The 27,455-nt window shown below is 67.5% G+C and overlaps 2 protein-coding genes across 2 annotated transcripts; one reads left to right on the top strand and one right to left on the bottom strand.

Moving 5' to 3' along the window:
- Window positions 1–6: 6 nt before the first annotated feature.
- On the bottom strand, window positions 7–24,742 carry INF2 (inverted formin 2). The gene is given in 24 exon segments (XM_039876571.1): window positions 7–594; window positions 2,510–3,136; window positions 3,748–3,909; window positions 4,067–4,139; window positions 4,256–4,420; window positions 4,666–4,783; window positions 5,439–5,509; window positions 5,764–5,871; window positions 5,946–6,016; window positions 6,694–6,794; window positions 7,259–7,344; window positions 7,503–7,605; window positions 8,243–8,304; window positions 8,394–8,539; window positions 9,032–9,321; window positions 9,323–9,416; window positions 9,454–9,792; window positions 9,872–10,013; window positions 10,737–10,878; window positions 11,789–11,822; window positions 12,266–12,425; window positions 12,493–12,608; window positions 13,703–14,102; window positions 24,590–24,742. Coding segments are annotated over 23 exon segments (3,630 nt in total). The 5' UTR covers window positions 14,094–14,102; window positions 24,590–24,742; the 3' UTR covers window positions 7–565.
- LOC120613981 (SH3 domain-containing protein C23A1.17-like) lies at window positions 14,432–26,602 on the top strand. The gene is made up of 7 exons (XM_039876612.1): window positions 14,432–14,491; window positions 14,596–14,705; window positions 15,564–15,694; window positions 22,973–23,045; window positions 25,407–25,463; window positions 25,515–25,681; window positions 26,059–26,602. The coding sequence occupies exons 1-7, from the start codon at window positions 14,432–14,434 to the stop codon at window positions 26,568–26,570; spliced, it is 1,110 nt and encodes a 369-aa protein (XP_039732546.1). The 3' UTR covers window positions 26,571–26,602.
- Window positions 26,603–27,455: the final 853 nt, after the last annotated feature.

Genomic DNA, 27,455 nt, shown 5'->3' with positions numbered 1-27,455 from the left:
TCTGCTGAGCACGAGGACCCGGTCCTGCCCACAGCACTGCGGCCAGCCTGCCTCTGCCCTTGGTCCTCTCGTCCACCCGCCTGCCCCCAACTGAGCCACTACAGAACAGCCAAAACACATAAACAGTCATATTTTGGTTAAAATCACTCTGCTTTGGCCCAGCTAAGGGAGCAGGGGGCAGAGCTGGGGAGTGGGGCCTGGCAGGGGAGGGTGGGGGTCCAGTTCCGGCTGCCGTGGCTTTGGGGCAAGGGTCTGCGAGGGCCTGTCTTCAGAAGAATCTGGGTGCCGGGTCACCAGGAAGTGGGTGAAAGCTTGGAGGCGGCCTGCGGACACAGCCACCTGGCCCCCTGGGCGCCATGGGCATGCAGGCGTGGGCACGGGCTTGAGAAAGCAGACCGCAGGCGGGGCCGTGCAGGCGGTCCAGGAGGCCACCAGGCGGGGTGGGACCGATGCCCATCGGGGTCCTGGCCATGCGCTCCCAGAAGGCTCCGGGAGGCCCACGTCCCTGGCTGGGTAAGGCACGGAGATTGCCTCGTGGCTGTGGGGAGGCTGGCTGTGGGGGCTGTCACTTGGCTTTGGGCCTGGGCCTGAGGCCTGTGGGGAGGAAGAGGCAGTGACATGGTTAGGGGCAGCGCCAGGGTGCCTGTTCCTGGGTCCCCAGGGCTTGACTGTCCCTCCGTCACCACTGGCCAGTGTCCCTGAGTCTGCTCTGACCCCAGCCCACTCTGGACAGTAAGGCTCCCCCAGGTGTAAGGCTCCTGTCCGCCTGTCTTGGCTGGGTTTCGCCTCTGAGGGAGACGGGGTCCTGTGTCTCCGTGCCTCGGGCCAGGCTGCCTACTGTCTAAGCCGTTGGTCCCCACTGCCCCCCACCCCGGTGCTTCCTGAGCCCTGCATGCTGGCCTCGCACTGGACGGCCCCGCCTGTCCTTCCAGCTGGGTCCCGAGGGCTTGCAGGCCCTGCCCCAAGGGCCCTCTGCCCATCCAACACCCCCACACACTTTGGTCCACGGGTCCTCACTCGCTGTTCCCCCCAAATGCCCCACCAGGTGCTGTCCTGGCCCTGTGGGGTCTCAGGGAGCCTCGAGTTTGAGAACCATTTCGACAAAGCGGGCGGCCAGAATCAGCTGCTCGAAATGTCACTCACGCCACTCACAGTGGCCCATCAGCCCCACTCCCTGCTCGAGGGTGCCAGGACTGAGCCAGGACTGAGCCCAGGGGAGACCAGGCAGAAGTAGGGGCTCCGGGAGCATCACCGTGGATGACAGCGATGAGTCACCCACACTCCAGGCTCACGTGACCGGGAACCGGGAGGGGTTTGTGGCAGCAATGGCAGAAAGGTTCGCCGTTTCACAGCCACCGAGCACCCCGGGAGATGGCGCCGGCCGCAGAGCGATGACGCCCTGGGCAGCGGGGTCTGCCGGCGTCACCGCCTCCACCAGGTGGTCGGCCTTACCCACCAACCACGGGACAGGCGGCCCTGGGCCCTACGTCCGAACAGCCCACTCACTGCCCGCAGGACCTGGCCTCCGGGGAGCAGGCCGGGAGCCCCACCACAGACGGTTTCGGCCTGTGTCCCTGGCAGCCTGGCCTTGGGGCTGTCCCTGTCCCTCGCTGCCTCCCCATGGACATGTGTCCCCAACACCAAGGCCAGAAGAGGGCCAGGGTGTGCCCTAGGGACAGACTCGGAGCAACGCTGTCACCCCGGGGGCCCCCGGGGCCAGCCGAGCACAGGGTCCGTCAGGGTCATGGGTGTGGCAACCCCAGCTGCCGCAAGGTCCAGGAGGCCGAGCTGCCCTCGCCCCAGGCCCTGGAGCCCAGCTCCCGAGACCACCCACGCAGACCCTGGCCACCGCACCCTCTCCAGGCCTTTGCCAGCAGCAGCTCTGAGGTCGCAGCTGCCATAGCGGAGAAGTCACCAGCTAAGCGAGGCATGGTCCCCGCCCTCCAGAGAGGGCGGGGCCGGGCGGGTCCCACCACAAGCGGCACAGGAGGGCGGGAAGGGGGCCGCCTGGGGGGCTGCGGAGGGCGGGTTAGTGTCCAGCGGCTGGGCCGGCGCGGCCCCGCTCCACCACCGTTAGCGCAGCTGGCCGGGCCAGGCACCTACCTTACTGGATCACACAGAATCTTTTTGTTTTATTATCATCAGAGTCGGGGGCAACCTCTGCTTTCAAATAAAAGAAACGCACTCAACAGCTCATTCCTCCTGAGAGCCCTGGACGTGGAGCTGAGGTCGCGTGGACCGGCCGAGCCGAAGCGCGGCCGTGCCCCAGGCCCCCGCGCCAGGCGGCCTTCCTGCTGCAGGCACCGGGCAGCCCCAAAGCTGCCCCTCCCGGGACGCGGGACACCCTGGAATCACCCAATCTTGGCGGGGGGACCGCTGCTGCAGAGAGGCCAGGGTCCTGGTGCGGTATGCATGAGCTTGACCACACACTGGTGGCCTGAGCCCTGTGTGGCGCGCCCATCCAGGTCCCCTGCTCGGGGAACGAGAGTGCCAGGGGGCCCCACGTTACCTTCTTGGCTTCGTGACGGGTGCTTCTTTCTTCGCCTGCCCGTCCCCTTCGAGGCCCGGCCGCGGGCTCTGGGGAGGGTGCCGGACCCTGGGGAGTCGGTCACCGAGTCCTCCGAGAAGGATCTGTCCAGGGATGTGTCGAGAGCGGAATCCGGGGCCGTGTCCTCCTCATCCCTGTCCCCGGCGCTGCGGCTGGGGACAGCCGTGTCTTCTGCTCCCTCGTCTGCGCTGTCGTCCTCGGCCTGGCAGACCCCCCGTGGGGCTACGGGGTCCTCAGTGTCGTGGCCTGAACCCATGGCCCCGGGGGGCTTGTCACTGGAGAAGTAAAGGGGCTTCAGGGCCTGAGCGTCCCCCAGTGCCACCGGCCAGGACCCTACAGGGGGCTGGGGGCTCTGGGGATCCGCCGAGGGCAGGACATCGCTGGCGTCGATGTACCAGGACGATCGCCTGCCCTGGGGCCGGGGCTCGTCCTCCTCCGACACGTCTCCAGTGGGCTCCGGGCTGGGGACGGTGGCATCCACGAGGTCCCAGGTCAGGGGCTCCCTGGCCACCTCAGTGTCAAGACCAGGCCCAGAGGCAGGGCAGCTGGTGCCTCCCACGGGGCCTCCTGTGGGGTCGCTGGAGACCACTGTGGATGCAGTACGTGTCGGTGGAGGGTGGACACCCCCCAGGGGCTCCCAGCCTACGAAGCCCATTGGGGCCCCCTCCACCTCAGCACCTACCTGATGTGCCCCCCAGCCCTCCCTGATGGTCCCCAAGTGTGGGTTCTTACAGCACAGGCCCGGCCTCGAAATCCTGCTCGTCCACGCTCGGACAGAGCAGCCGAGTCCTGAGCAGTGTGTCCACCAGCCCCGGGCCCCAGCCTCCATGGCAGCCGCCCCAAGCAGGGGCGGGGGCTCCCCCAAGGCCTCGGGCTCCTCTCCCCGACCTCAGCCCCTCCGGGCTCCGGGGGCGCCTGTCACTCGTCCCACTGGCCCCACTCCTCCCGTCCACCCTGGGGCTGGACTGATGACTGTCACGGCAGCCGGGAGCCCTCTGTCGAGTCAGAGATGTATGGAAACATTGTCAGGCGAGTGGCCTCTCACGGCTGTCCCCTACCTCAGGACTGTCCCCAACCTCAGGGCAGCAAGGGAGATGAGGCTCCCCTGTGAGATTGGGGAGGGCTTCCTGGAGGAAGGCAGGTGCCGGGCACCAGGGCAGCCCAGGGAAGACTCTGGCGAGGAGGTGGGTGAGTCTCACCGGGAGCCTTGTCCCTTGGGGCGTCTGCGGCCGCCGCCCTGCTGCCCCCTTCCGCGTCCCCTCGTCCTCGGGCTGTCTTCCGCAGCTGGAAGCCCCTCCTGATGTCGGCCAGCAGGGCGTCGATGACACATACTTCCTCCTGCTTCCTGCCACCCTTCCTGACTGAGAAGCCCCAGCGACACTCAGAGACGCTGCTCGCGGGGTCCCCTGGGCCCACCCAGCGGCCTGGGCGACGACCCTGCGAGGCTCTGAGGGGGGAGGGCAGTGGCCACGCAGACAGGGCGCCCACCGCGGCCGCCCCCGCCGGGCCTGGCCTCACCTGGCTTCCCGTCCTCGCCCCGCAGCCTCCGTGCCTCCGCCTTCGCGGCCTGCTCCTGACGGTCCCTGTTCTCCTGCGCGGGGCGGACACCATGCCCGTGACGCCCGCCCCCGGGCGCCTGCCCGCGCCTGCCCTGCCCGGACCGTGAGGGCCCCTCGGCCACCGCTGCGGCCGCGGCGGCCCGCTCACCTTCAGGGCGCGGATGAAGAGGTCCCGGAAGGTCTTCATGGTGCTGAATGTGTCCTCCAGAGACAGGTGCTGGGCGTCTTCGCACAGGTAGTGGGCCAGCTCCAGCTTCTTCTGCTCGATGGCCTGGAACACCTCCTCCAGCGCCTGGGACGCCTCGATACTGGCCTGAGGGTCGCGGCCCGGTGGTCATGGCCCGGTGGTGGGGTCTGGGTGCTGTGGCCCCAGGATCGGGGGAGGCCCCTCGCCCGCGGGCCCCCTGGGGGCAGAACAGCAGAGCGGCCTCCTGCGGGGCCCCTGCTCCGGCTCGCTCCTCCCCCACCCTCCGGCCTCGTGGACCCCGGCCTGGCAGACGCCCAGACGTGGGGGTCCTGCTCCCTGGGGACGACGTGTGCCACACCCGCCACACTCACCTGCAGGCGCTGGGCATACTGCTGCTGCACCTCGGGGGCAGACGACACCTTCCTTTCCATCTCCAGAAGCTTCTTCAGGTTGGTGCTGGCCTCCGAGTGAATAATCTCAAGGTTGACCCTGAAAGGCACCACAGGCCAGGCGGGATCAGGTGACAGCTGATGCTCAGCCTTACCGGACAGCAGGGCCTGGCACCCCACACAGGTAGGCTCCCAGGGGCACAGCAGAGTCGTAGGTCGGGCTGAGCCCGTGCCGAGCGGTGTGGGGCGCGGGGCCCGCAGCGGCAGGTGCGGGGTCTGTGGTGTCAGGGCAGTGCCCCAGAGGCTCAGCCCGTCCTCGCCCCACGAGGTCCAGGAGCTTGTAGACCACAGAACCTTCCTGAGCAGCATGGACCCGGGCTCAGACGGCCTGGGCTGCCCCTGGAGCTGGCCGCTCTGGGCTTTGCGACTCCATGGACGTGGCCCCGCCTGCTCTGCCTCACTTCCAAACGGGCACGACGGGGGCGGCACAGCCTCGCTCACGGGCCAAGCTTCAGAGACTGTGTTAGACCAGCCCTCAGTGTGACCATGGCTAGACCACTCCCTGCCCCTTCGAGGCCTCGGTGTCCTTTTCTGAGTCACATGGGGACAGGCCAGGGTGGACGAGAGCTCCCGTCTCAAAGAGAAAGTGATCATTCCATCGGGTACTGGTTCCTGGAGGACCTGGTGTCCTGCAGCCGTGAGAGCCAGAGGAGGGGCCCCGGAGTGGGCAGGGGACACGGGGCCGGGACACCTACCCCGCCGCTTGGGACGGCTGCTCCAGCTCCTGCGGCAGCTGCAGAAGGTCTGGGTGGCTCTTCTGTGCCTCCTGCAACGGCACACGTCCAGTGAGCCCTGGGCCCTGGGGACGACGAGCCCACCCCTCGGAGAGGCCTTGGCACTTGGGACGTCCACACCGTTCCCTTGGGCCTGGACGGGAGCTGGAGGACGAGGTGGGGGGATGAGGGGCTTGAATGGGGGCCTCCCGGGAGGGGCTGCAGGCAGAGTGGGGTGTGGACGCCAGCCTGGACAGCCGGGAGCAGCGCAGGGAGGCGCCTGCAGGCCGCCCGGCCCCCGGCCCACCTCCAGCACATGGTGCAGTAGTGTCACACGGCTCTGCTGCGACTTGGTCTCCGTGAGCTTCAGCAGCGTGCTGATCTTGAAGCCATCGGCGTCCCCCGTGTGGCTGCCCTGCGAGGGACGGGAGTGAGTCTCCCTGACTCCCGGGGGATGGGGCTGAGAGCGGCCGGGGCACAGCCACTTACGTAGTTGAGGAAGTTCCCAATTCTCAGGATTAGCTGGCAGAAAATGGGCAGCTGGTGGCTGGTGAGCAGGCCTGTGGGAGGGATGGGCGGGCGGCTGGAACCCCACGGCCGACGAGCTCCCGGGCTCCGGAAGCAGGTCATCTCTCACTGAACCTCACAACCCGGGGGTAGATGACCACAGCCCCATTCTGTGGGTGAGGAGCTGAGCAGAACCTTCCAGAACCTATAGCCACCCTGGTTCTCAGCTAACCATCCCAGGGAGGGTGGCCCTCCTGGCTCCGTGGCTGGGATGGAAGTGGACGCCTGCTGTGTGTGTCCCCAGCAGAAGTGAGCTGCACCTTGGTGGCCGGGCCCGTCCACACCGCTGCCCCACGGCTGCAGTAAGGCCCCCAGACTCGCTCAGAGATGGTGATGTGTGTGCTCTAGTCCACTAGGTGTGTGTATATGCAGTGTGTGTGTGTGCGTGTCTGTGCACGCACAAATGTGTGTACATGTTCATGCATACATGTGAACACGTGTGTGCATGCACACACCTTGCGTGGCTACACATGTATACATCTGTGTGCACGTGTGTGTGTGTGGTCTGTGTATGGTGTGTGTGTGTGGTCTGTGTATGGTGTGGGGTGGGTGGTCTGTGAGGTGCGGAAGGTCAGCGCCCACAGGCGTTCCCAGCTGTCGCAATGCTGGTGGCACCGGGGTGGGTGGGCGCCCCCCGTGGCGGTCCCCAGGACTTCCGGGCCCCACTCACTGTTGCAGGCGGTGAGCACCAGCTGGGCCTTGGGCCGCACCATGTCCAGCACGACGGCCGTGCCCTCACACAGCTGCATGCACTCGACCCGGAGCTGGTAGCTGGGGAGGCGGAGCAGGCGGTCAGGGCGGGGCTGCAGCGCAGGGGCGGAGCCTGAGGGTCCACTCCGCAGAGCTGGGGTCCCACACCTGCCCCTGCTCAGCATGTGCATTCCCGGACGGGCCCCAGGGGACTGGGGCAGGGCCCAGGAAAGGTCATTTCAGACCGGCACCCAGGTGCCTGGACGCCCATTGGCCTCCCTGTGGGGCACCCTTCCCACTTAGAGGAGGCGGGAGTCTGGGCGGGGGTCTCCCGGGAAGGCTTGGGGAGGTCTCCACTGACCCCTCCATGCTGCTGGCTTGGAGGCAGACCCCAGCCCCACAGATGCCCTCGAGAGGCCCCACGGCTGAGGGTGCACGAGGAAGATGGGCAGCAGCCTCGGGCGCCTGGGGCCTGGTCTGCACAGCCCTGCTCTCTCTGCACACGGTCCCCGCCCCCTCCCCGGGGCAGGCAGGTGGGAGCTCACCAGGGAATGCCCAGCAGGAGGAGGTAGAATTGGTCGGCACTGGCCAGTTTGGCCTGATCCCCCGTGAATGAACGCAGGTTTTCGATCTGTGGGGAGGAGCCCCACACGTGGGATTCCAGCTTCCGCCCCCACCAGGAAGCCCCCCCAGACTGCCTGCTGGCTTTGCCTGCCCATGCCCAGACCCCTTCCCTGCCCCTCCCGCAGGGAGCCCCCAGCAGGGCTCACGTCCGTCCTCCCTGCTGACCTCGTGCTTCTCAGGGAGCAGCTTGAGGAGCTGTTTGAGCACCTCCACATCGAACTTGGTGGTGTCCCCTGAGCGGATCATAGCAGCCACCTCCTCATTGGAGCTGGAGGGAGCGAGAGAACAGGTAGCGGGGGAGCGGGCAGTGGCAGAGGGATCCTGCCGGCCAGGCCGGGCAGCCCTCGGCCCACAACACCTCTGCTGGCCACACCGGGGTCTCCTCGCATGCCCATGAGGTTGGGGGCACAGAGAAGGTGAACCATTTGCCCGGTCACACAGCAATGAGGCTAGGGCTAAGAACCCACTCCTCATCGACCAGAGCACCCTCCGCCTCCCATGCTGGGGGCCTGCTCAGGACACAGGCAGGCGGCTCAGCAGCACCCAGTGGGTCTGCAGCAGGAGCTGGTGCCTGACACCTGTCAGGAAGGACAGGGCTGGGGGCACGGCCAGGTCCTTACTCCCACTTGGCCACCACTTGTCTGTGGCTTGGTGGGGTGGGAGGGGGTCCCAGCTGCTCCCTGGGTCTGCTTCGCCAGGGAGTCTGGCCTGGGGTCGCCAAGGCCCCCAGCCCCGGGAGTGTGCGGTTATTATCACTCCACCCACCGTCTCTGGCCCCAGGGACGGGAAGTGCACTTCCTAGGGGCGGCCTGCAGAGAGCACTGCGGAGCCCAGGATGGGCGGCGGGAGGGACTGCGGGGCGGGGGCGGGACCGTCCTCGAGAGGCCCGCCCTCCCCGCGCTCACCACTTAAACTGCTTCAGAAAGATGTTGAGGTTCAGGCTCTTCTTGGAGTCCAGGAACGTGATCTGGAAAACACGCAGCCGGGGGTCTGGCACCTGGAGGAGGCACGGAGCCCCACCCCCGTCGGAGCCCCCAGCCCCGGCCCAGGCCCCACCTCCCTGGGCTCCTTCCTGGCGGGGGCAGCTGCGGGCTCCTTGGGCTTGGCCACGGGGAAGGAGAAGAGCCGCTCGATGCTGGAGAAGTCGGGCTCCACCACCTCGGGGCCCAGGCCGCTCAGCGACGCCCACATGGAGCTGCGCTCTGCAGGTGAGGGCGTCAGGCTCATGCCTGCCCCGGGGACCGAGGGGCAGGTGGCCTGGCAGAGGAAGCCCTTCGGCTGCTGGCAAGCAGTGTGGACCCGCACGGATCACACGAGGTCCAGGCTGGCAGCGACCTTGGCCGTGATCTCTGAGCACAGCTCCCCACACCCACCTCCAAACTCCCAGGGCTGCAAGCACCCAGCCAGGGGCCCGGGCAGTGCAGGAGTTGGGGCATCAGAGACGCACATCAGCCTGTGGGGTGTTGGTGAGGGGGGAGGGTCCTCACAGGTGACCTCTGACCTGTTTCTGCCCCCTGCCCCCACCCGAGTCCACACAGGGGAATTGCCTAGAGCAGGGACCAGGCTGCCCCCGCCCACGCCCTGGGAGGCCAGGCATGAGCACACACACACCAGGTCCCGCCTGCCATTCTCCCCAGCAGGGCCCACCCCCCACCCCCAGAGGGAAGCCACCTGTGAGGACCCAGGGTCCTTACCTTGTGCCACGTTGGACGGCAGCTTCTGCCAGTTCAGCTTCTTCATGCGCACCGCAGGGGGCTTCACCCGCCGGTGGCAGGGGACCCAGGCGGAGCCCAGGCTGTGGTCCACCTGGGCCACGATGACCTCCTCCATACTACCCACTGCGGGGGCACCAGAGGTGCCTGGTGGGGGTGGTGGTGGAGGGGGACCCCAGCCCATGATGGGCGGTGGGGGTGGGCACCCCATGCCCGGGAGTGGTGGAGGTAGGGGTGGTAAGGTCCCACAGGGCCTGGCAGTGGGGGGTGGGGGGTGGAGGTGGGGAAAGAGGCCCAGGGCCTGGCAGCACAACGTGGGGGGTGGGGGTGGAGGTGGGGGAAGAGGCCCCTAGGCCTGGCAGAGGGGTGGAGGTGGGGAAGGAGCCCCAGGGCCTGGCAGGGTGGGGGGGGCGGGGTGGGTGGGGAGGGGGCAGTGGAGCAGGGCAGGGGCGGTGCCAGCAGGGGTGGGGTGGGTGCCCGCAGTTCTAGGGCCCTTGGCTCTGGAGCCACTTCGGGGCTCCCACTCTGTTTGTTGACAGCGTGCAGGCTGGTGAGGGTCACTGCTGGCTGCTGGGCCTTCACACCCGCCTCTGGGGTGCCAGAGTTTTGGGGGGAGCTGCCCCTCCGCCTCTGGCCCAGGTTGGCCTGGACAGCCTTGTGGACCTTGTCCGGGGAGCTCGGGTGGGGCCGCCCCTTGACCACCGCAAGCCGCTGGACCATCTCCTCCAGGGTGCATTCCTGGGCTGTGGAGTGGGAGGTAGGGGTCAGGGGTGGGCATAGCCCCCCGGTGTCAGCCCACCAGGCTGGGTCAGGGCTGCTCACCGTCACTGGCCAAGAGCACGGCCCGGTTCACCAGGCTCTCCAGGGCTTCCCAGAGGAGCTGGCTGGAGCGCAGGGTGGGCTCCAGGTGTAGGAGGCCCTGTAGCATGGACAGCAGCTGTGCGGACGCCGGCGAGCAGCTCACCTGGGGGTGCAGGTGAGGAGTCCGGTCAGCGGCCACCCCCTCCCCGGGGCAGGCTGACCGCTGGCCTCCGTTTGCCAGAAGCATCCAGCCTGTGGCCACCCCGTGCTTCTCAGGGGCCCTGGCGATAAGCCCGCGTCAGGGTTCCCGGAGCGCCACATTGGTGACACCTGGGCCCGATCGCCCTGGGCTGGGGGCTGCCCTGTGCATTGTTCCTGCTGTTGTCTGCTCTCTCGAAGCCAGTGGCACTCCTGCCCCATTGTGACAACCTGAATGTCTGCAGATGTTTTTGGATGTCCCTGGCACTCCTGCCCCATTGTGACAACCTGAATGTCTGCAGATGTTTTTGGATGGCCCCTGGGGACACTCGGCGTGGGCTGCAAGTCGCTGGGCTCAATGAATGATGGAGGTCCCAGCCAGGGAGGCCTGAGCCAAACCAGAACTCAGCCCCCTGCCTCCCACGGGTTCCGAAGTCCCCTCAGTTCCCTTGATGGTGGCCGGCCTGCTGGGGCCCAGGACAGCAGAGCCATCTCTGGGCAGCCCGGCCCTTGGAAGCCTGTCCTGCTGGCTTCTGTGACCACCCAGACCAGCCCTGGGCTGCCCGCTGTAGCTCTTCCTCTTGTCAGCCCCTGGTCCCTTGCTGCTCCCTGGGTGCGGCTCCAGATCTGGCCCCGCTGCCCAGCCAAAGGCGTGTGACCAGGGCGGGAGGGTGCCCGCCCAGCCCACCTTGTGGAACAGGGAGGCAAAGACCTCCTGGTGGCTGTTCATGTCCACGCCTCCGCAGAGCTGCAGCAGCTCCTCCTGGTCCTCGGCCTTGGCCTCCTCGAAGGCCTCGAGCTGGATCAGCAGGTCGGCGTCCTCCAGGTTCCTGTGACCAGAGGCCAGGGCAGTTGAGCCTGCAGCTCCCCCCAGCCTTCCCCGCTCCGGGCAGACGCAGACAACCCTGAGCAGGGCCTGCGCCGGCATGTGGTCCCCATAGCCAGGGGGCGGCCGGGGGCCGTGGGGGCTGGCCTCTCTAGTCAGGGGTGGACGCTCACAGGTCCGGGCCGCCGCGTCCTCCGGGCTGCCCAGGGGTCAGCAAGCGGCTCCACGCCCCTTGGGAAGGGAGAGATGCGGCCCAAAGAGGAAGTGCTGGAGGCAGCACAGGAAGGGGAGAAGGCCCCCAGACCACACCTGGGGGGTCCACTGTGGGGGCAGGGCTTTTGACCTAAGCAGCGGGAGCTTGGGTGTTCATTGGGCCCAGGACCTGCCAGTCATCTCAGCCTGACCAATGAGCTACACCCTCAGTGGTATGGGGGCGGAGCCTCTCAGCACCCAGTAGACCTTTGCCTGAGGCCAGTTTAGCAGCAGCCACACCAGCTTCGCCTCTTCCTCCTGGGGTGCTGCCACCCTGGAGAGCGGTCCTGATGAGGCCCCGGACGGGGGTCCTCGGCTATGTGGGTTCCCGGGTACCCAGTTAAATTTAAATTTCAGATAAAACGGTGACTGATTTTAGCATAAGTATGTCCCGTGCCGTATCCAGGCTATACCGATCTGTAGCCCATCCATGGCCTGATTTGACTAGATGTCCTGTATTGCCTCCGGCAGCCCTAGTTTCTGGGGACAGGTGCCAAGCCCGTGGGTGGGGAACTCCCACAGAATAGCCTGTCCCGCAGGGCTAGGAGTGGCAGGCTGGCATCTTGCTGGGCCCCAGAGGCTCCTCCCTGCCTTTCTGGAGGTGCTGCTTGGGACCTGAGGGGGTCAGGGCTGGCTCCGGGGAGCAGAGGGTGGGGACTCACCGCAGCCGCGTCAGGATGTCCAGCAGCTGCAGCCCTGGGGAGGGACAGGGGTCAGTGAGCCTTTCAGGCTGCTCCAGCCAACCTCCCAGCCCCAGGGAGTCTTGTGGCTTCTGTGTCTTCACTGTCCCCACTCCCACCACCCAGAGCGCTCAGCCCACAGGGCAGGAGGAAACTGCCATGCCCACCAGGGACATGAGGCTCTGAGGGAGACATCTTGCTGGACAGGCAGAGCTGTCTGTTAAGTGGTCACTGCCACACCTGGCAGGGCTGGGACTGGGGGTCAGGCACCCTGCCTCGCACCGAGAGCCCTCCAGCCCTCCGAAGGCCCCGGTCCACTGAAGGGAGCAGGTGGGGGCAGGCGGCATCCCGGGCCGTGACAGAGCTTTCCTCTGGGGCCCTGGCGGGGACCGGGGCTCACGGCCTCTCGGGGTGGGGGGTGGGGATCAGGGCAGGCTGGGCTGGCAGAGGGGCCGTTACCAATGAACTCGCTGCGCAGCTGGGTGCGGGCACGGAGGTCCTCGGGGCCCAGGATGATGGCATTGACCGTGCTGAGCAGGGTGACGACGTAGGGCACGTTGCCGCTGTCGGAGAGCTCGTTCACGATGACGCTGAAGCGGTACTGCTGGCTGCACACCGTCTGGGGGTGGTCAGGGGTCAGCCTGCATCCCAGGCCCCGCCCAGGCCCCAGCCACGTGGTCACTCACCTTGTAATGGTCCAGGGCGTCCAGGGCCAGGGCATGGCCCTCGGGAGAGTAGATGCACAGGGCGGCCAGCAGCTCGAACACCTGCTTCTTGACCATCACGTTCGAGGTGTCCAGAGCTGTCACGGGCCGGGGGCGTCTCAGCGGGGCCCACGCCCCCAGGCCGTGCCGCCCCCTCAGCCCTTCCCCCACCCGTGCCTTCCTCCTGCCCCAACTCCCACACTATGCCTGTGGACACAGGGGTGCTGTGCACCCACCCGCCGCCCGGACCATAGGGGCAGACCTCATGCCGAGAGGCTCAGGGGCAGGGCAGCCCTGGTCACCCGGGTTCTGCCCTGGCTGCGTCTGGGCCTGTGGGCACACCTCCCTGGCCCGAGTCTGTGTCATCCCCAAACTCAGTACCAACTGCCTCCCACCTCAGCCCCTGAACTGAGAAAGTTCTTGGGTGTCCCTTGGCTGGCCCTGCTGAGAGCAAGTCACAGAAGTCTCTACAGAAGCACGGCGAGGCCGGACCGGGTCATACGGGAACGAGGCAGCCTCCGTCTCGCTCACCTATGCAGCACCTGCCCCCATGCACTGGCCCACCTGTCACTGCTCACCCCTGGAGCCCCAAGCATGAGGAACTTGGTCGCTGCCGGGAAGCAGCACAGCCTGGCGGGCAAGGGACACAGTGACCACTGTCTACCAGGGACCACAGGACTCACTGTGGGTGCTGCCTAAGGAGACTTTCTGGAGGAGGTGACAGTGAGCTGGAACTTAAAGGGTGAGTGGGACTTTGCAGCCACACAAAGCAGACCAGCCTGAGGTGGAGGTGGAGACCGGGGACCCCCAGATGGCAGGAGCAGGGGGCAGGGCAGGGGTGGGCAGGGGATGCTGGACGGTGCCGTCAGCAGGTGCCTGCCAGACTTGAAGGGCTGCTGCCCGGCCAACGCCGAGGGCTCGGAGTCCCCTGGAGTGTGACTCGGGTGACTCCAGCTGCCACAGTATGGACGGGGGCCTGGAGGCCGGACACCAGGGTGGGGGCGGGGCCTGAACCAGCACAGGGCTGGGCGGAAAATCCGGGCAAAACCACAGAACAGAGGGGGGACGAGGTGCAGCTGGTGGAGGAGCCATGGCTCCAAGGTGACCTGGGGGTCTCAGACGTGGGGCGAATGGGAAACTGGCTCTTCCTCCAGGAAGCCCTCCCTGCCTGCCCAGCCCGCCCACGGCTCACCCAGGGAGAGCTGGCGCACGTAGGCCTGGTTGCTGAGGATGTACTCGAGGCCCTGCTGGGAGTTCATGACGGCGCGCACGCAGCTGATGCAGGTGAGCTGCAGCAGGGCGTCGGCGATGCGGGCCACGCCGCGGCCGGACAGGCGGGCCAGCGCCTCGAGCAGCAGGTCCAGGCCGCTCTGCTCCAGGAACTGCACCATCCAGCTGCCGTCACTGCCCTCCAGCCGCTTGCGCAGGCCGGAGTAGTTGACCACAGACGGCATCTGCAGCAGCCGGATGCACAGCTCGGGGTCGGCGCTCTCCAGGTTGGCCTCCGTGGGGTCCGCGTCCTGCGGCCCCAGCTTCTCCTTCAGCGCTGCCCACTTGCGCTGCGCGCCCTCCTTCACCGACATCCTGCCGAACTGCGGGGCCGGAGGGGGCGCAGGTCAGCCCGCAGCCCGGCCGGGCGCGGCCAGCGGAGGCGGCACCCTCTGCCTCGGCGTCTCCACCTCCTGGGCTGAGCACGGCGGTTCCCCACGGCGCCCGGGCCTCTGACGCCCAGGCCAGGCGCGCCACGCACCCACCCCTGGCCAAACTGCCGCAGCAGCGAGGAGCCAGCAGCACCACCCTGCTGTAGGCACGAGGACCCAGCCAGTGGTGACGATGTGACAAACGGCGTCTGGGGCTCCCTTCCTGCGCCCCGAGGTGCTTCCCCTGCCCCATGGACGGGGCCAGAGGAGCACGGTGGGTGATGCATGGCAACTCTGTCCCTGGATACTCCAGGTGTGGCCGGGGAGGGGCTGACTCGAAGGTCAGGTGCAGCGTCCACCCAATTCCAGGCAGGACAGGGCCCCATGAGGCGACGGCCCTGCCAGTCCCTGGCTCTGTGGCCTGAGCTTGTCGACCTGTGTGCAGGTGGAGGACCAGGTGTCCCCCAGGTCCTTGGTGTGTGGAGATCTAGTGGATTCTGCTGCAGCAGGTGTGAACCCGGCCCAGAACGTCCCCCCAGCACAGCAGCAGGACAGGTGGGCTGTGTCTGTCATCGCCACACCCACCACGCTCCATCCCTGGGGCTCATGGCCATGACGCCATCCGCAACCACAGCCCCTGGGGACTGGCCCCAGAGGTCAGGGCGGCCCGGGCTCTCCGGCAACCATGTATGGCTTGGCTCTTATATTTAGCGCCCGAGAAGAGCAGCGTGGAGCCGCTGGGAGGGAGCTGAGGGGCAGGGCATGCGACTCCACTGTGCCTCGCGCCAGGGCCCGGCCCCGCCCGCCCCTGCCCCCGCCCCGGCCTCCCACCACCTGAGGCAGGCACCGTATAGCTCTATTCTATAGAAGAAACGGGGGCGGCGCCCAGAGCAGCCAGGTCACATGCTCACATCCCCAGAGCGGGAAGCAGTAGAGCTAAGGGAGACTGGACCCCAGAGAGGGGCCTGGAGCCCACGAAATGCTGGACGGCCAGCTCGGCTGCACACCGAGGGTGGCCGGACCTGGTAACTCAGAGGGGGGAACCTAGGGCCCAGCAGAGGTCACGCAGGGGACAGGCTGAGTGCGCACAAGAGCCCAGTGCATGTGCCCTCCTGGGGGCCCTGCTGCCTCCTGACTCGGTGAGGGGTCCCGGCCTGCTGGGAACAGAGAGAACGTCCAGGGCCACCTGGCGTCTCAGCAGCCCCTCCGCCCTTTGCAGCGGGTCCACTGCCAGAGGCCAGCCTCTCGTCCTCCCACCGGGCCAGCGGGGCCCCTGGGGTCCTCCCCAGAGGCAGCCTGGTTGGGGGGGAGACAGGGCTCTGACCTGCGAATGTGCCCAGCTCTGGCCCTTGTCAGCAGACCTTGGCAGAGTCCCTATCCTGTCTGACCCTGTGTCCTCACCTGTGCTTCTAGAATCGGCCTGCTGGGAGCCTCCCGAGAGGCAGTGGGCATGGATGTCCCCTGCAGCCGGCAAGGGGAACGTTGGGCTGTTCATCGGCCCTCCTCCGGGGCCCGCAGCCTCGACCTTGTGCTGGACCCCACCCGTGACTCCACGGTCTCTCCCACCTGCCCAGCCCTCGGCCCTGGCCCTGTCCACTCACCCAGACGTGCAAGACCTTTCGGCCACTTCTGCCCACCCATTCCAGGCTCTGCCTTGGGCTGCCCCTCCCGCTCTCCTGGCTTCTCATCAGGCTGACTGCTGAGCGGCCCGGCTGCCCGCCATGGCCTCGGCCCCTCCTGGGTTGGTGAGGGGGCTGCTCCCAGCACCATGAAGAGCACGGCGGACGGCCCTCTGCACTCACTGCCACCCCCTTGGGTGCTGCTGCTTAAAGAGGCGCCCAGAACTGACTGCCCTTCCCCACCCCGCCCCCGCTGGCCCAAAGTCCCCATTTCCTTGGCAGAGGCTGAGTGGACAGAGCGCGAACTCTCCCAGGCCAGGCCTCTGGCATCCCAAGTGTCCTCTCCAGCCAAGAGCCCCAGGGGTCCCTGGATGCAGAGAAAACACATCTCAGAGACACTCAGCACTGCCTAGAGCCACCGTGCTGGCACCGCTCAGTCCTGTGCTCCCCCAGTTCGTGGGGCCATGTGCTCGCTTGCCCCAAAGCCCCTGCCTTCATCTGTGGGGGGAAAATGTGGGAGCACAGGAGGTGACCACCCCATCTGTCGGCCTGGCCGCGAAGATTCTATACTGTGTGCCCTGCTGTGTCCTGGAACCAAGCTGCCCAAGCTGGCCATGCCCCACCTGGTTGTACATACCCAGTGGGGCAGTGGGCGTGCTCCGCTGGCTGTGGCCAAGTACAGACAGAGCGTCTGCTCTCCACCGTGATGCCCACTGGGCTGCCCAGCCCCCTCCAGAGCCCGCTGAATGAGGTCCCAGGCTCAGAACATCTCCCTGGAGGTGTTCCAGCTGCTTTTCAGGATGAGAGACTGAGTACAGAAATGGACAACGGCCAGACCATGCACAAAGATAGAACTCTGACCCACGACCCGCCCAGGAAGCCGGTTCTGCATCTGCAGGAAGCAGCCTGCAGGCTGTCCGACCCCCACCCTGAGGGGCAGCCCCGGCAGTCGACAGCCTCCCTGCAACGGTCACCCCAAACACGGGCCTGATCAATAACTGATGGTGTCCCTAACTTTGTCCCCACTTCCAGCTCAGGCCCATGGGAGAAAGCCCAATGTGCTCCCAAGCAGTCATGTGGATGCCCCCCTTAAGGCTGGCTGGCTGCCCAGTTTCCCCAGTCCCCCCAGGGCCCAGCACCCCTGAACCCTCTTTTCCAAAGCTTTCTATACATAGAAAATACTGCAACCTATTAACACACACCGCGTAGCACGTACGCATCACGGGTCTGTTGCATAAGGTACGTGTATACATAGTAACAGCGAACACACACACACGCGGCACCTCGAGCTCCCCCACTCTCTTGCCACCCCTGTCGCTGCCCAGCGCGGTGCCGGCTCCCGGCTGTGGCAGCTCCGAATGAGCAGGCTTTGCTGTCCCCGCCTGGTGGCAGGGAGCACGGGAGGGAGTCCTGCGTGACACCCCTCCTGACAAGCTCTGGATGCTGGGAAGGCAGTGGCCTAGAAGGCGGAGCCTCATTCCTGAGCTTACTGTCTGTGTGCCCCTAGGTGACTGCCCCTCTGCTCCCTGCCTGTGACGCGACAGCTCCCATCTCAGGGTGGCAGTGGGGTTCTGTGTGAAGAAACTGGACCCGGTGGGCACGGAGTGAGAGCTCAGGAACGCTCGCGGCTCTCGTAATACTGTCTGGCTGCCTGGCCCTGCGCCCTCCGGCGCTGCCCCGCCCTGCCCAGCCCGCGGGCCGGGCCCGCTCTCAGCTAGGCCTGGCGCCAAGACGGGGTGGGGCAGCAGGTCCCGGGCTCGGCGTTAGCGTGGGGCGTGGCCAGCCTGCCCTGGGCGGGGCCTCGAGCTCCGGAACGCCTTGTTCTCGCCGCTCCCGGCTGAGGGGCGGGGCCCGCCTGCCCAGCGCTCAGCGTAGGAATTCGCATTGGCAGAGCTTTTTACAGCCAGCACCACTGGGCCATCTGGGGCTCCCAGGGTCGGAGTACCCGCAGGTCAGGCCAGCTGAAAGGTCAGGGGCGCTCCTGCACCCCGTCGGCAGGCAGTGCGCCCCTCCCCCTGCACCAGTGGGACCGGCGGGCAGGGGCCTTTGCGGGTGGAGACCGTGAAGCTCTGACATGAGTGAGATCTGTCACCGTTTTTGCCAATAACGTGGGGTTTGCACTGGGTGGAGTCAGACCACCGACCTGGTGGCCCTGCTCCCACACAGGGGCTGCATCGAGGACCTGGAGGAGGCTAGGCCACTGGGCCTCTCGGTCACCTCCTGAGACACCCGTCTGCTCCCTGGCCTATGTCTGCCTAGCCTGGCACCGCGGTGCTGGCACCTCCGTCTGGGTGCCCACATGCCTGGGCAGCTTCTCTGACTCACAGGAGCTGCCGCCCTGCCTGGCAGCTGTCTGTCAAGCAGGGTGTGTGGGTTGGGGGGGGCCGGCCCCCCAGACTCCAGAGATCAGCTACCTAGGTCCTGCTGCTCGGATGGAGAAACTGAGCCACCAGAGGGTGGGCGGGCAGGCCGGAGCTGGCACCGGGCATGGGCCACACAGTGCTCTGAGCAGTGTGGCGCGGTGGGGGGCTCAGAGCTTGCACCCTTGCGAGGGGCTCTGGGGACCCAGGGGTGGGGGCAGGGGCAGGGAAGGCATGGGCTGGGGACCTGTGAGGAAAGCCAGCTGCCTGGCATGGGGAGGCAACTTCGGGGTGGCCCTGCCAACATCAGCGCAGGGACTGGGGTGCTTCTGGGCACAGAGCCGGCGGGGGCGGGTGCAGAGAGCGAGCTTGTCTCCCGGGTGGGCGGGCGAGATGGCAGCGGCAGGGTTCCGGCGCGGGGAGGCAGGGGCTGCCACACTGTATTTTTAGCTCCTCCAAGAACCCAAATCTTTCCACTGCCTGGCAACCCTTGGACCGCGTTCCTCTCAGGGGCAGTGCAGGCACCGTAGGGTGAAGGGGCCCCCGGGAGCCGAGGCTGCCCCCCCGTGAGCCCCTGCCGCTCTCCTTCCTGTGACCTCCAGCCCATTTGAACCTCCAGGACCCGTTTCACCTTCCACACCAGGCCGCGAGCCCTCAGGGGACCGCGACTGACCTACGTGGGCCACCTGCACGGGCTCACGCCCGGCAGAGGGTCCTGTGTGCAGTGGGCCTCAGGGAATGAGGATGAACCGAGGGTCCTCCCATCGCCCGCTAGCCCACAGGTTCAAAGTGCACAGGGCCTCGGGCCGGCAGTGTCCTCACTGCCCCTTGCCCTGTCTCGTGTCCAGCAGTGCCCTAGCCTGCTGCCACCTGCAGTCCTGCATCGGAGTGCGAGGCCCCTGCCTTGCAAGCCCACCAGAACACCCCTGGGTGTGCGCGGGCCCCGCACGACCAAGGCAGCACCCAGCTGCACGACAGAAGGGGCCTGCCGGGGGTGGGTAGGCGCTGAGACGCTCGCGGCCCTGCCAGGTTAAAACAGCGACGAGAACAGGACGGCAGCTCCCACGGGGGCGTTTCGGCGGCGGGAGCCGGGCCGCCACGCGGGACGCAGGCCCGGACGCGAACGGAGGCTGCACCGGGGTGGATGCGGCCATCTTCGCAGCGGGGGACAGTGGGCAAAGAGGACTCACGGCATCTCACGGGGAGCTGGGCTCAGAGCGGCCAACCCCAGTTCAGGTCACCAGGAAGCAGAGGGCAGAGCCGGCAGTGAGGTCCCCCCCACCCCTGCACGGTGACAAACAAGGCACTGGTGGGAACCCCGGGTGCAGAGGGGCGGGGGTCTGGGCCGGCCATGCTGAAGCTGGGGCCCGTCGTGGGCAGGGAGCCCGCCCTGGCCGGCTGCACCCTCCACAGACCCCCCCCACAACCCCGGGTTAGGGAGGCGCAGGGAGGGTGGCCCACGGGCGCGGGCAAACAGCGCTGCCCCCCAGCCAGTGCCACAGGGAGGGGGTCCTCGCAGCGCAGGCCTGAGCTGGGCATTGTGCTTCCTGGGAGTGGGCTGGGGAGGTCTGGGGGACCCCCCCTGGGGACCCCCCCACCGGGCGGCCTCGCTCTGCTCCAGGAAAGACAGGAAGGGCGGAGGCCCCGCACCAGGAAGCCGGCTTTCGCTTCAGCCGCACGGAGGGCTGGCGGGGACGTCTGCGCTCGCCTCCCCTGCCGCCCGTCGCCCACGGGGCCTCTGGGGCCCTGGCCTCCCCGGCTGCACAAGGAGCAGGGCCCACGGTGAGCTCCTGGAAGGCCTGGGGGCCGGACATGCTCGGGGCTCTGGTCCAGAGCTTGGGGGCCCTGCCCCCTGCTCCGCCACAGGGGAGCATGCGGGGGCCAGGACGACAGCGGCCTCGGGAGCCTTCGGTGGCTGTCCAGACAGCAGACACCAGAGGGAGCGATGACCACAGACCTGTGTGTGGTTGGAGGGGGAGGGGGGCGAGAAAATTGTCAGGTCCTGCGGGTGGCTCGGTGGCTTCTGACCTGGCTCAGCTCTACCGCAGATGCCAGCACCCGGCCGCGGCTCCACCTGCAGGGCTCTGCGGGCTGCGGCAAGGGTGAGCGCTGCCTGCATTCTCCCCCAAGACCCGTGCGGCTCCAAGATGTCCCAGCCTGGAGGCCCACGTCCCCTCCCCGTGGCCCTAGATGCCCCAGCCAGGACGCCCACGTCCCCTCCCCGTGGCCCTCGGTGCCCAGGAAGGAAAGCACTGATGTGTGTGCTAGTCTAGGCCCAGGGTGTCGGGTGGGACCTGAATGCTGTCCCCTCGGTCCCCCACTCCCAGCCCTGTCCTGTGTCCCAGCTCGAGGTCGCTGCCCCAGAGCAGGGAGAACAAAGCAGCAGACCGAGGGCGGAGGAGGGGCCACAGCCTGCACAGCCGGTACTGCCAGGGGCTGCTGCCAGGGCCGGGGAGGAGCGGGGAGCAGGGGCTAGCTCAGGTTCTAGGCGAGACCAGGCTCTGCCACTGACCAGCTGTGTCTCCCAGACAGCCCACAGGACCTCCTAGTCCCTGGTTCCGCTCACAGATAGGGATGAGCATGTCAGTGCCGACCCCCACAGACTGCTGGGCCCACGTGGGGCTGGGATGCCTCACGCACCTCCCCAGCCCCAACTCAGCGTGGGCCACCTGAGCCCAGGCAGTCAGCGCCAGGGGCCCGGCCCAACCGGACGAGCCAGATCTCCTGTGTCTGGCGCGGGATGCTGGTGGCTTTCCTTGACGGGCGCCTGGGGGCCACGCCTGTTCTGGACTTGCTTTGTTCATCTGTAAGGTGGTCTAGGGAGCCTGGGTTGGCTGAGCCAGAGTCTGCCCCCCGCCCCAGCGCCCCCCACCTCCTCTCGAAGGTGACTTCCTGGGTCCTGCCTCTGGGCCTGTGTTGGCCTTCCGCGGCTCTGCCACGGCCCTCTGCCTGGCCCAGCCCCCAGGGGGCAGCCTGGGGGCACCAGGAGGGAGCCCAGGGTGGCCCAAAGTGGGCAGGACCCGATCTGAGCACCAGGGCTACTCCTCAGGCCACTCGGTCTGTGCACATGGGGAGCAGAGCCGGCGGGGGGAGGGCGGGCAGTGCCCCCTCCCCGCCCCATGGGTGACGAGCAGATGTCTGCCCCCCTGCTGCTGTGTGCGGGCGGCGGTGCCAAGCTGTGCTCGGAGCAGAAACGGGCACTGGGGACAGGGGTGGCGGGGGAGGCAGGCTGCACGCCGAGGCCACATCCCAGGGGCCCAGGGCCCAGGCACAGACGGGGAGGCCGAGGCCCTCTCTCACAGCTGGCCAGACTCCACGCCGCATCCACGCCCACGTCCGCCAGCACTTGGCAGAAGCCGAGACCAAGCTTAGAGACACCCCGGCCCCACTGGCTGGGTCTCCTGGGACCCCGTGTGTGGGGGCACTGGCTGGGCACGGCGAGGGGCTGGAGCTGGCCTCCGCCCACAGCAGCCGAGCGGGGGCTCAGAGGCCGTGTAGGGACACCAGCGCGGGGCGGTGTGAGTGGCTGGAGGTGGGCGCCTGGCCTCTCCTCCCTAGCGTCTGTGCTAGGCTTTGACGTGAAGCCTCGGGGGCGCCAACGGGAAAGCAGGAGATGGAGTCTGCCTGCTCCCCGAGCCCGCTCTCCAGCTGGCCCACCATCTTGGAGGCCTTCACCCAATGGTCCTGGTCAGCCTGGCCGCAGAGCAGCGCTGGCCACGCACCCGCCCCTGCCTGCCCAGGACGCCTCTGTCTTCCCTGTGGGTGTGGCCCAGGCCGGGCCTCGTGGGAGCTGGTGGCCTTCAGTCCACCCTCCTGACCTTTCCAATCCCCTGGGACTCCCAGGGTACTGTAGTTGTGATGGGGTGTTTGGGGACGGGACAGCCCAGGCCTCCAGGTGCTCCACCAAGGCCAGCCAGTTCTCCCTCTGACCCCCGGGGGAGCGCCTTCTGTACGCCCTGTGTGGTGTATACCACCTTCTGGCCCACTGGAGCAGCTGCCAAGTCCAGCACACACAGTAGGGGCTTTGTAAATGCCTCTTGCAGAACGGCGGCCCCGATTCTGTAACCCAGCCACCGGCCTCAGTGTCCCCGTCTGTGGAACAGACCATAAGCACCACGCCCCTCCCCAGGAGACCGGGAGCACGCCGGCCGGCTTGTTCAGGCCTTCGCTCATTCACTCATTCTGCACAGACCCTGCTCAGGGCACCGTGTGCGCACGTGACGACGCACAGCCAGGCTCGGGGGCGGACGCGCACGTGGCGGAGGGAAGCCCCGCTGCAGTGGTCTCTCCTGAGAGGACAGGCCCCCGGCCCCTTCCCTGCCTGGTGGTCGCCACAGAGTTCCCCATCACCGCGGGGGTCTCCCTGTGTGTCAGGCAGATGGGACAGCTGTGTGAGCAGACCCCACACTACCTCGGGACTCAGGCTGTCTGGTGGGCAGAGGTGGGCCGGGTAGGACCCTCCTCACCAGAGTGAGGCTGGCGGGAGTGGGGGCCTCCTGAACAGGCCACCTGGTTGGACCCCACTCACACCCCAGTGATGGGGGAGCTCACCCCCTCCCAGGCATTCCCTTCATAATGGGTTGCAACCAGCCTGCTCATCTTGGAGATCCGGGGTCCCCAGGCCTGGCTCTGATCCCTGGGGACAACCCTGCAGAGACACGCTCCTGTTCTGAAACAGGGGTGAACATGCCTTCCCAGTCCATTGTGTGCACTGGGCCTTGAACCGTGCAACTAGTTGACACCTGCTGTGTGCAAGGCTGCAGTGGGGGAGGGGCTAGACAGCAGAGTCAGGCCTTGTCCCTTGGACTGTGGGGAGAACTCTGCCCCCCTGGCCTCCCTCTAGGTGCCCTCAAAATCCAAGGGCTTGAGCTTGCTGAGAAGCCCCCTGCCTGGGTCCAGAGCTCGGCCACTGGCTGGTGCAGAGAAGCTCAAGCCAGGCGAGAGGCACTTATAAAGTGCCCTGCACCCATAGGCAGCACCTCGTTGTCGCCCGGTTACAGTGCACCCCGCTGGCAGCCTTCACCAACCCGCTCACGTTCCCAACCTGGAAAACAGCTGCACTTGGCTGCGAGGCGAACCCAGTCTATTTAAGGTCCCGCAGAACCAGGGGTGCGATTAGCTCAGACAGCCCGTCAGCACCTCCACAAAGTGGGGGCCTCACCTGGCGGTTAACTCTTTGCAGCGAGGGAGCCCGGCAGACAGGTGGTCATGGGGGGCAGCCGCACCTGGTCCTCTCTGTCCACGCCCCCCTGCCTGCGGGCTGTGATGACCTGTCCGTCAGCCCAAGCCCTGAGCTCCTGGGGAATGGATGGAGGACAGAGCTTGGCTAGGGGCCAGGAGGGGCTCACTGCACCAGCTTCTGAACTGGTGAGGGACGGGGACGGTGCGAGGTCTCAGACCCCAGACTCGGAACCGCGTTTCGCGGTTCCCCTCACTAAAGGCCGCTCCTGCCCCGGACAGCCCCTCCACGGAGTTGGGGGCTTTGGCTCTAAGTCCCTGCCACTTCCACAGCAGGGCACCGAGGAGGAGGTCCTACCTGAGCCACTGTCCCCACCCGTCAGAATGAAGATGGGGAAACCGAGGCCCGCAGCAGGCCAGGAGCCCGGCGGGCGCACTGCTGGGGGGCGGGGCGGGCCCGCGGGAAGGGCGCTGCCCGCTCCAGCGCCTGCGTGGGTGTGTCTGGCCCTTGGCAGAGTTCCTGGTCCTGCCGGGGCAGGGGCAGGCCATGCTGACTCCTGCTGTGTTCAGCTGGGGTGGGCCCTAACTTTGTGGTCACAACTGAGGGGGCCACCGAGCAGCCTGGGTCCCGGGTCAAAGAACCTCAGGCGGGCAGGCAGACGCCCCTTCCCAGCCAGGAGCCGCTGGAGGCAGTAAGAGGCACAGCTCGTCACCTGGCTCTCCTCCTGAGGTCACGGGTCCCCCCAGTTCCCTCGCCAGGACGGGGTCCAAGTGTGGAAGTGGGGGAGCACAGGCCAGTCTCCCACCTCCCGGCCTACCAGCCCCGCCCGGGAGGAGCAGAGAGCCGTGCTTCGCTCATCCCTCCCGGGCATCTGTGGGGCGCCAGCGCCCCGTGTGCTTTCGCCCGCGCGCGGGCAGCTGCCGACCCACAGCCCCGGCGGAACCCCGACGCTCCTGGCGCTGTCACCCCCGCGGCGAAGCCGAAGTGGAAGTTTATTTTCCAACTGCGGCTGATTCACGGTCAGGATGTGGCAACCGCGAGGCGAGCACCGGGCGGAGTCCCGGCGACTCTCGACCACTCGGGCCGCGTCTCCGCACCGAGCCGGCTGTGCGAGGGGGCGCGGGCCGGAGAGGCCGGGCGCCCCCCCCGAGGTCCCCTTAGAGTCCGGGGTCCCGCCGCCCTGAGCCGGACCTCAGCCCACTCCCCAGGCCCAAGCGCCCCCGCCCCCGCCCTGACTCAGTTTCCCCGCGGCTCTGGCGGGCCCGGAGGGAGCGGACTTACCGGGCGGGGGCGGCAGCCGGGCGCTGGGGGTGCGGCCGGCGCTCGGTCCTGTCGGGTACCCAGGGGCGCCTGCCGATGGCTCCGCACGGCTCCGGCTGGGCGCGGGAGGAAGAGGAGGTGCTGCCCCGCCCTGCCCCGCCCGCCGGCGGCCACGTGGGGACCGGGAGCGGGCCGGGGGCGGAGCCGCGGGGGGGGTCCCCGAAGAGGCTCCGCCCACTCCGGCCGGGCCTGCGGGGGCATTTCCAGAGGAATCTCCCCGGGACTATAAATACCGGGCGGCTTCCCGCGGAGGTCCGCCCCTTCCTAGCGCCGCCTGCCCGGCTCCTGAGGGGCGGGGGTAGCGGGGCGGGACACGCGGAGCGGTGTCTGGGAAACATGGGGGCCGTCCCCTCCATACCTCGAACCTCGCTATCTGCCCTCCTTCCCGGTGTCCTCCCCCAGGCCTCGCCCAGGCCCACCCGCACGGGTAGGCGCCCTCCGACTGGCGGGTGGGATCTGCTTCCCAGGCGCACATCTCCCTCTGACCCCACGCAGGACCCCTGCTCGGACCGCTGACCCCACGCCCCCACGTCCGAGGTCCCCGCATGGGAGATGACTCTTCCAGGGCTTCTGGGAGGGCGAGCGTCCCATCAACGAGGCCAACCCTGCAGCCTCCCGGCAGCCCTCCCTGACCGCCATGGTGGGGTCTCCGTGGTCTCTGGGCACCCTGAACTCTGCGGGGGTGCAGGCAGAGGGCCTGAGGGAGCTGCGTCTGTCTCCAGCAGCCGAGAGTGCTGTGGCCCTGTTCTGTGTCACCTCTTCTCTCGTCCTGCCTCAGGCCCGCGGGGCCCCCTGCCCATGACCTCGGCCCTGCCCCGCGTGAGCGCTGCCCGGGGTAGGCTTGGGACGCCTGGCTGGCTGGAGAAGGCCAGGCGGTCCTCTGAAGCCCCTCTGCCATCCAGCCTTGCATCGGAGCTCAGCGAAAGCAGACTGTCTCTGGCCTGGGGACCTGGGGCTGCGTGAGGGGGGGTCTCTGTCCAGCCCCAGCCCCACGGGGGAGACACAGCCGCGCCCTGAGGACCCTGCTCCAGCACTCCCAGCATGTGACCCCAGGTCGGGCATTCTAAGAACTGCCGAACCTCAGTTTCCCCATCTGTAAAAGAATGACAAGTGTCCCTAGAGGTTGTGGCCAGGGTGCGATAAACAAATGAGGTTGAAACGTCTGTACTCGTTGGTTTTGTCTTGGCTAGTGTCCCTGGGACCTGCCGGGTGCTGACCCCAGGAGGCCGGTCGGAGCAGGGCTTGTGGTGGGGGCGGGGCTTGTGGGGGAGGGGTTCCTGGCAGAAGACACAGTCGCTCCAGACCAGAGTGCTGGTGGCTTCCTTGCCTTGCTCCTGCTTCCGGCCTGGGGCCAACCTCGTGCCTTTTCGGTGCACAGGGCGCCCCTCCATGGGGTGGGGATAAAGGCGGGAACTGTCCCCTCTCAGCAGGTGCCGCCCCTGCACAGCCCCGGAGGTCTCCATGGCTCCGCCCCAGCGCAGGAGCAGCTTCTGGCAACAGGCCAGTGCCCAGCGGAGTGCCAGGCGTGCCCAGGAGAGCCAGCCAAGGAGGGTGCTTGCTGACTCCGGGACACCCTCCAGTTTGGGGACATGAGAATGTGGCGGCCACACCTGGACAGGCTTCTGCCTTCTTAGAATGCGCTGAGTCCTTGCAAGGGGGTGTGCCACTGCCTGGGAGGCGGCCAGCCTTCCCGCCCCCACTACTCCTCTCCCAGCTTCCTGCCCCTCTCCTCGACCCCCCCATCCCCAGCTGGTGCAGCCTCCTGGAAGCCTTCCTGCCTCCCCGCCACCCACCTCGGGTTTCAGGCTGCTCCGCGGGCTCCTGGATCCCTGTTCTGGCACCACCAGTGGGTGGGGGTAGGAAGCAGCAGCTGGCTGACTCATCACCATCCGGCGCTGGCGCCTGGCTGCAGCCAGCTGTGGCCAGTAAGTGTGTGCGTTGACCCAGTGGATTGAGGAATGCAGCGGGGTAGGTTAGGAGTGACCTTCAGACCTTTGGCCTAAGCTGAAGCGGATGGCCCGGCTGTGTGAGCGGCGTCCAGCTGGGGCCTCCAGGCACCGACCCCCAGCTGTCACCCACCTGGGCCTGGGGAGTGGACAGAATCGTGAGCCTCACAGGAGACTGTATCCTGGATGGGGGACAGGGAGGCTGGAGGGGGCCAGTGCCTCCAGGGCCGGCCCCTGCCTAGTGCTTGCTCTCTCCTGCTCCTGCCGGGGGCAGGTGGGGCCAGGGACAGGGGCCCCGGTCCAGGCTCTCACAGGCTGGCTGTGCCCTGGAAGGTGACGCGGAGGGGGGGCCTCTGCACGGGACCCTGAGGGTTGGGTCTGTTCACCGCACCAGGTGCCTCCAGCACACGCTGCAGAAGCAGAGATGCCGGCCTTAGACTGACACGCGCTGCGACACGCCGGCCCTCGTGAGCCTGCGGAGGGCTCGTCACTGCCTCCCGCTGGGAAGCGGGGAGCAGAGATGGAGGTGAGGGTGGGTGGGCACTGCCAGCTTGAGCCGTGCTGGGAGCAGGCAGGCGGGCACGGGCATTTTTCAGAAAAGTCTTCCCAGCTCTACGTTTGACGTGGTGCAGAAAGCCAGTGCACCCTGGGCGTCGTGGGCGGGCACTTTCCAGCTGAGTCGGGGGCTTGGGGCCCACCCAGGGACCCTGAGCAGCAGCCTGGCCTTGGCCCCACCCAGGGACCCTGAGCAGCAGCCTGGCCTTGGCCTTTATTTCACCGGTCAGTTCAGCACCTAGAATGCTTTTGAATCCTACAGGGGTGCTCCGACAGCCTCTGATGCTGCTACCGAAAGAAATAAGTGAACGTGCCCACCTACCCAC

The sequence above is a fragment of the Pteropus medius genome, unplaced genomic scaffold, assembly GCF_902729225.1.
Source record: "Pteropus medius unplaced genomic scaffold, Ma_sr-lr_union100, whole genome shotgun sequence".
Taxonomy (NCBI): domain Eukaryota; kingdom Metazoa; phylum Chordata; class Mammalia; order Chiroptera; family Pteropodidae; genus Pteropus; species Pteropus medius.
This window is presented reverse-complemented; position numbering and strand designations above follow the sequence as displayed.